Raw genomic sequence first — 7,138 nt, forward strand, 5'->3', positions numbered from 1 at the left:
TGGTGGCGGACGCCTCTAATCCCAACCACTCGGGAGGCTGAGGCAGGAGAATCGCTTGAACCCCAGAGGTGGAGGTTGCAGTGAGCCGAGATCGTGCCACTGTACCCCAGCCTGGGCCACAGAGGGATACCCCGTCTCAGAAAAAAACAAACAACAACAACAAAAACCCAGAGACCCAGCAGCACCACCTCCCAGCCATGATTTCACCCACTTGCCAGGTGCAAGAGTGGCCAAGTCTCAGCTCCACGTGCCTAGTGTGGACAGGCGGCAGGACCAGGACTCCAGAGGGCGAGAACCAGGTAGTGTTTATTGCCAGGAGGACACCCGCACAGCCTCCGGACCCCAGAGGGTTTTGACACGAATGACTTAAAGGCACTGGCTTCTGTCCAGCTCCAGCCCTGCCCGGCAGGGCGTCGGGGCGGAGACCCCATCACCACGCAGCCTCGACCCGCCCCCTCCTCCAGGGCTGCAGCTCCGCCCAGTGGCTGAAGATAGCAAATGCCTTGCAGGGCGGAGGTTCGCAGGATGCAGTGAGGCGGTGTGGCCCCAGGCTATCGGGAGGCGGCGTAAGGGGGCTCTTTCTGCGGACGGGTGAGGGACTATGAGACGCTGGGGGGCAGGCGGGCAGCCGCGGTTTTCTCCACCACGAAGCCGTAGTTATACTGGGGGACGGGGAGAGCGAGAGTGAGCAGGTGCCAGAGTAAAGAGAGAGCCAAAGTGGGGGTGACTGAGGAATGACAGAGGGGGTACTTAGGGACTTGAGTGGTCTTCTGCCCTGGAGAGATGGGGTGTGTCTGGGGGAAAGTGGGGATGGGGAAAACTGGGACAGCCTGGCGAGGACGAGGGGCGGGTCCCAGCCCCTCAGGCACCTCTTCCCTAGCCCTGCACCCACCTCCTCCTCAATATCCGCCAGAGACTTGATGGTCAGGTCCCCAAAAGCAGAGAAGGCCTGGCGGGCAGAGGTGGGTCAGCCTTGGGCCCGATCTCAACCTGAAACCCCCTTTCCCTCGTCTTCAAGGAGTCCTGCCCCCCTGCGCCCCCACACTCCCTAAATATTCCCTCGGACATCCCTCTCCCTTATTTTTTTTGTTTGTTTTATTTTGTTTTTAGAGACAAAGTCTCTAAAGCCGCGCCTGGCTAATTTTTGTATTTTCAATAGAGACGGGGTTTCACCATGTTGGCCAGGCTGGTCTCGATCTCCTGGCCTCAAGTGATCCACCTGCCTTGGTCTCCCAAAGTGCTGGGATCACAGGCGTGAGCCACCACGCCCGGCATCCCTCCCCCTTCTTGTCACAGCCTCTAGCTACTGGTGTCCAGTTGCTTTCTCTGGATGGATCCCTCCCCATTCTGAGACTGACGACCTTCCAGCTGCCACCTGGAGGTGACACACTCCAGCCCCAACCCAGGACGTGGCCCTCTGTGCTGGGGCCCTGGATGCAGGGATGTCCTGGCACCCAGAATGGTGATGGCAGGCGCAGACCCAGGCCCCCTGAGACCCCGACTCACCAGGGGGCTGCAGCTCTTGCCCTCAAATCGTGGGTGGAGTGTGAAGGGAACCCCATCCATGGCTGAAAAACACAGGCGAGGGGAGGAGGTGTGTAGGGAACTGCCCACCCCACCCACGGAGGCCTAACCCTCACAGCCTGGCTCCTTCAGTCTTTACAGAATCCAGAGTTGGGAGAGGGAGGTAGGAAGATCCTTCCTGGTCATGTAATCTCAAGACAGTCACACCCTCCATCTCCATGCCTCAGTTTCCCCACTCTGTGCTCACCTGAGATGCCATAGAGGCTGGAGGCCTCGTAGATGGAGTCATTCCTCCGCAGAGTGGATGCCCGAGAGCCCAGCCTTGACGATGTCCGCTCCAGGAGGCCGCCCTTACTGGAGGTGGGATGACTCAGGTCAAGCCTCATCCTCCCCCAACGGCCACCCCCACTCCAGTGCCTGAGGGCTCTCCTTGGCCACCCCTACTCCGGTGCCCGAGGGCTCACCTTGGCCACCCCCACTCTGGTGCCCGAGGGCTCACCTTGGCTGGCTGGCTGCATCCAGAGAGAGGCCCTGCATGTCCCAGCTGAGACCTCGAGGCTTGGGCACTGGCCTCGGGGCCTTGGCCTTCTTGCACCAGATGGCAAAGCCGCCCATGTCCCTAGACCGGGAGGGAAGGTGGGAGAGGTGCTGGCCCGGTGTGGGGCCAGGGTTGAGGATAGTCCCTGGAGAAGGCAGGGGACCCAGGCGTCCAGATGACCTCTGTCTTTTGGGGATTTTTTTTTCTTCTTTGAAACGGAGTTTCGCTCATGTTGCCCAGGCTGGAGTGCAATGGCACAATCTAGACTCACTGCAATCTCCACCTCCCAGGTTCAAACAATTCTCCTGCTTTAGCCTCTGGATTAGCTGGGATTACAGGCAACCATGCCCAGCTAATTTTTTATTTTTTATTTTTTTTAAGTAGAAATGGAGTTTCACCATCTTGGCCAGGCTCGTCTCGAACTCCTGACCTCAGGTGATCCGCCCGCCTTGGCCTCCCAAAGTGCTGGGATTACAGGCGTGAGCCACCGTGCCCAGCCTTTTGGGGGATTTTTATTTCAGCATCTTGACCCACACCGTAAGCACCACACCAAACTAATACTGCTGGGTTCAAATCACCGTTCTGTCTACTTCATTTTTATTTATTTTATTTTATTTTTGAGATGGAGTCTCGCTCTGTTGCCCCAGACTGGAGTGCAGTGGTGCGATCTCAACTCACTGCAATCTCCGCCTCCCAGGTTCAAGCGATTTTCCTGCCTCAGCCTCCCAAGTAGCTGGAACTACAGGTGTGTGTCACCATACCCGGCTAATTTTTTGTATTTTCAGTAGAGATGGGGTTTCAACATGTGAGCCAGGATGGTCTTGATCTCCTGACCTTGTGATCCACCCGCCTCAGCCTCCCAAAGTGCTGGGATTACAGGCGTGAGCCACTGCGCCCAGTCCTGTTCTGTCTACTTTAGACACCAAGTCACTGACTCCTAATGACAGTCCTACAAGATGGTATATATGTCCCGGTTTTAACATGCAGAATCTGAGGCTCAGAAGGTAGAAGGAACAGGAGACCTCAGGGGTGTCCTTGAGGGTCAGATTGGTGAGATCATGAGTTGGGAGAGCAGGGAAGGTGGCTAGACACTGGGGGGTGGCCCTACCCTATTCGAAGGTATCCAGGCACTGTCTTGGTCTTCCCACTCAGCCGGACATCAAACACAGCTGTGTCCGCGGCTCCCAGGGGCAACAGCTTCACACACATGCGTTTCTTCTTGGACACAGAGGCCTCTGGGAGTGGGGGGCAGGGGAGTGAGAGAGGGAAGCCAGGCAGGGATGGGAGGGCCCAAAGATGACTCTAGGATGAGGCTCGCCAGGATGCTGTTTAAGGCAGCCACATGGACAGCACTGGGGATGGGGATGGGAGGAGTGGTTCAATCATGAATGGTACAGATGAAGGAGGGGATTCCACGCAGCCTTTAGGAGCCGCTGGGGTAGGCTGATCTTTGGTGATATGAAGCTGCATTCATGGGGTGGCTAGCTGTGGAATCGGACAGAGCTGGGTGCCCAACCTGGCCCTCAAAACTTACTTTCCGTGAGCCCTCTAATCCTATAGAGGTTAGCCAGCTAGCACCCATGAGCCAAATCGGGCTCAGGGCCTGTTTTCTTTTCTTTTCTTTACTTTTCTTTTCTTTTTTTTTTTTTTTGAGACGGAGTCTCACTCTGTCGCCCAGGCTGGAGTGCAATGGCGCCATCTCAGCTCACTGCAACCTCCGCCTCCCAGGTTCAAACAATTCTCTTGCCTCAGCCTCCCGAGTAGCTGGGACTACAGGCGCCCACCACCATGCCCAGCTAATTTTTTTTTTTTTGGGGGGGACGGAGTTTTGCTCTTGTTGCCCAGGCTGGAGTGCAATGGCAGGATCTCGGCTCACCGCAATCTCTGCCTCCTAGGTTCAAGCAATTCTCCTGCCTCAGCCTCCTGAGTAGCTGGGATTACAGGCATGCACCACCACACCTGGCTAATTTTGTATTTTTAGTAGAGACAGGGTTTCTGCATGTTGAGGCTGGTCTCAAACCCCTGACCTCAGGTGATCCACCCTCCTCGGCCTCCTAAAGTGCTGGGATTACAGGCATGAGCCACCGAGCCCGGCCTAATTTTGTATTTTTAGTAGAGACGGGGTTTCACCATGTTGGCCAGGCTGGTCTGGAACTCCTGACCTCAGGCGATCTGCCCACCTCAGCCTCCCAAAGTGCTGGGATTACAGGTGTGAACCACCACACCCAGCCTAAGGCCTGGTTTCATATAGCTCATGAGTTAAGAGTGATTTTTAATTTTTAAGGAATTGTAAAAAAACGGAATATGCAAAACACGTCATCTGCCCTGTAAAGCCTAAAATATTTACTATCAGGCCCTTTACATAAAAGTTTGCCAACTCTAAGAAAAAATAAAGAAAAAAAAAGTTTGGCTGGGTGCGGTGGCTCACGCCTGTAATCCCAGCACTTTGGGAGGCCCAGGCAGGTGGATCACCTGAGGTCAGGAGTTCGAAACCAGCCTGACCAACATGGAGAAACCCCATCTCTACTAAAAATACAAAATTAGCTGGGCGTGGTGGCGCATGCCTGTAATCCCAGCTACTCTGGAGGATGAGGCAGGAGAATCGCTTGAACCCAGGAGTCGGAGGTTTCGGTGAGCCGAGATCGCGCCATTGCACTCCAGCCTGGGCAACAAGAGCGAAACTCCATCTCAAGGAAAAAAAAAAAAAGGTTTGCCAACTCTAGTATGAATGATATAGCCTGAGTTAAATAAAAATGACAAGAAAGGGTGGGAAAGTTCAGGTGGAGCTGGAAGGGCTGCACTAGGGTTGTGGGCCCGGAAGAGGAGGGTAGGGAAGGGTGAAGATGACATCTGAGGGAGGACGGAGAATGAGCTACAAAGAGGAGAGAAAAAGTGCCCCAGGCAGAGGAAGCGGCATGTGCAAAGCCTGGAAATGAAAAAGAGAACTGCGCAGTGGTTTTGCTTGGCTATGGTGTAAAAAGACACAAGTAGCACGACAGTAGTGAAACAGGTGGCATGGACTGAACTCTTCACTCGAGGATGGAGGCTGTGCCAATCACATCACACAATTTGAATCAGGACAGGGGATGTCGGTCCACCCTAGGGCAGGGCTCTGAGTCCTCAGCCAACCCTGTCATCACCCCGTGTGCCAGGGGGCAGCCGAGGCTCAGATACCGCGCGCCCGTCGTCCCTCCTCCCCCGCTCCTCCCTGCAAGGGACCCGGACAACTCTAGCCTCCAAAGCAGGCCTTACTGGAATCCATGGGGTCGCAGACCGAGGAGAAGCCCAGCGGCAGGGGGCTCTTGTCCACCACGATCTGGATATCGGCCACCACGTTCTCCTGCGGGTTCTGGGGGTGGAAGGGGGACACGGCGAGGGTGGCCTAGCAGCGGGGACAGCGCACCTGGCATAGGGCACCGTGAATGGGCGGGGAGGTGGGCAGACGCTGGTGGTTCCGAAGGTGGGCATCCCTTACCTCCAGGCTGCCCAGAGAACTAAGGCACAGGAAGTAGCCAGATTTCTGCGCGAAGCTCTTGCCAAAGCTGGCGGGTGCCCCCTCGACGGTGCAGGAGATCTACCGGGAGGACGCGGGTCAGCGCGGGACTCCCACCCCACAGCGGCTGCCTCCCCCATTCGACCCCCGCCCCTCGACGCCGCTCACCGCGCTGAACCCCCGCGGCGGGGGTGCAGAGGCCGACGACCAGACCAGGCCAGCCAGCGGCGCCAAGTCTGTTCCGGGTACGGGATCCATCCTGCGAGCCGAGCGCCGAAGGCGGGGTCGCGGGGGACAGCCTCGAACCTCGGAACAGCCTCCCGACGGCAGCGCTCGCGACCGAACTACAACTCCCAGAAGGCCGTGCGGGGCGGAGATTGCCCGGAAGCGCAGTATACGCGTGCCCGAGGAGCTGTTGGCCAATGGCGTGGGGAGGCGGAGCCACGCCACCACGCACCGCCCAGGTTGCGCGCGTGAGCGACGATGGCGGAAAATGGTCTTGCCGGCTTCCCACGCCCAGCAACTTCCGCCGGAAATGCTGCGACGCAGGCCCAAGAGACTCGTTCTCTGCAAATCTGCACTACGTTCCCCAGAATTCCTTGCGGCCTCAGCAGCTAGTCCAGAGAAAAACTCGGTGCTTAACGGAAAAGTTGGGAGATTTGTGGCCGCGCGCAGTGGCTCACGCCTGTAATCCCAGCACTTTGGGAGGCGGAGGCGGGCGGATCATGAGGTCAAGTGATCGAGACCATCCTGGCCAACGTGGTGAAACACCCTTCTCTACTAAAAATACATTGTGAAGAATCTGCAATTCCAGTTCTGGGAAATCATCCCAAAGGAAATCATCGTGGGATACGCAGCTGTTGATTTAAAGAGCGAGCACTATAGACCATCATGAGCCTTGAAATCTTGGGTATAACTTGAAGACTTGTTCACAGGAACAATACGTTTAAAAAGCGAGGGATAAAAGCATTTACTGCCTGTAGTCCCAGCTACTGAGGATGCCACCAGCAAACCGAGTTACTTCCCCACTTTGTGTAGGTGGCAAAGAAGGAACATCCAATCAGAAAAGGCAATCAGGTTTTATTCACTGGCCAGGAATGGAGAAGGAGAGGCTCTCACTCTAACTGCCCCTTCTCCCTCAACAGTAAAAAGCATAACGTTTTATTTCTTCCCCTGGGTACAGGAAGGGAGAGGAATGCTAGCATGTGCAGGGTGGGACTCCAGACAGGCTGGCTGAATTCATGAACATATGTCTTCATACAACCCATCTAAACAAAATGGAGATTTTCTCTTAAGAGAAGGAATTTTAGCATTATAATTATATATTGATGATCTAAAGTCGACTAGAGGTCGTCTATTCCAGTTTGTGCCGATTTAGGGATCTTATCTTCCTCTGGTATCTGGTCAGGGGTCAAGAAGCTCTGGTGACATCCCTGGCTGTCTGCAATCTTTAAGCAGCTGTGCCTTTTTTTTTTTTTTTTTTTTGGACTAAAAAACAATAAGAAAAAAACTTTCCCAGTTATTTTATCAGGGCTCTCCTGGTAACAGGATAACAGGGAGGCTGAGGTGGGAGGATCCCTTGA

At 55.3% G+C, this 7,138-nt stretch overlaps 1 protein-coding gene across 3 annotated transcripts; it reads right to left on the bottom strand.

The window, feature by feature from the left end:
- Nucleotides 1–286: 286 nt before the first annotated feature.
- On the bottom strand, nt 287–5,904 carry MVB12A (multivesicular body subunit 12A). 3 transcript variants are annotated; one of them, XM_032170287.2, is made up of 9 exons: nt 5,724–5,904; nt 5,538–5,636; nt 5,315–5,411; nt 3,171–3,297; nt 2,024–2,143; nt 1,772–1,878; nt 1,507–1,568; nt 893–949; nt 465–662 (listed from the first exon to the last, which is right to left on the bottom strand). In XM_032170287.2, the coding sequence occupies exons 1-9, from the start codon at nt 5,811–5,813 to the stop codon at nt 600–602; spliced, it is 822 nt and encodes a 273-aa protein (XP_032026178.1). In that variant the 5' UTR covers nt 5,814–5,904; the 3' UTR covers nt 465–599. The 3 variants fall into 3 exon arrangements, with proteins under 3 accessions (XP_058280597.1, XP_032026178.1, XP_032026179.1); XM_032170288.2 differs by lacking the exon at nt 893–949; XM_058424614.1 differs by lacking the exons at nt 893–949; nt 3,171–3,297 and having other exon boundaries at nt 287–662.
- Between the last annotated feature and the right edge of the window lie 1,234 nt (nt 5,905–7,138).

The sequence above is a fragment of the Hylobates moloch genome, unplaced genomic scaffold (assembly GCF_009828535.3).
Source record: "Hylobates moloch isolate HMO894 unplaced genomic scaffold, HMol_V3 SCAFFOLD_12, whole genome shotgun sequence".
In the NCBI taxonomy this organism is placed as follows: Eukaryota; Metazoa; Chordata; class Mammalia; order Primates; family Hylobatidae; genus Hylobates; species Hylobates moloch.

What these genes read in the sequence shown, in the direction of transcription:
- MVB12A (XM_032170287.2), bottom strand. Translation starts at nt 5,813, where the DNA reads ATGGATCCCGTACCCGGAACAGACTTGGCGCCGCTGGCTGGCCTGGTC. An exon ending in CCTGGATACCTTCGAATAGG is followed by an intron (nt 2,144 to 3,170) that starts GTAGGGCCACCC and finishes CTCCCGGTCTAG; the next exon opens with GGACATGGGCGGCTTTGCCA. An exon ending in GCAAGAGCTGCAGCCCCCTG is followed by an intron (nt 950 to 1,506) that starts GTGAGTCGGGGT and finishes TCTGCCCGCCAG; the next exon opens with GCCTTCTCTGCTTTTGGGGA.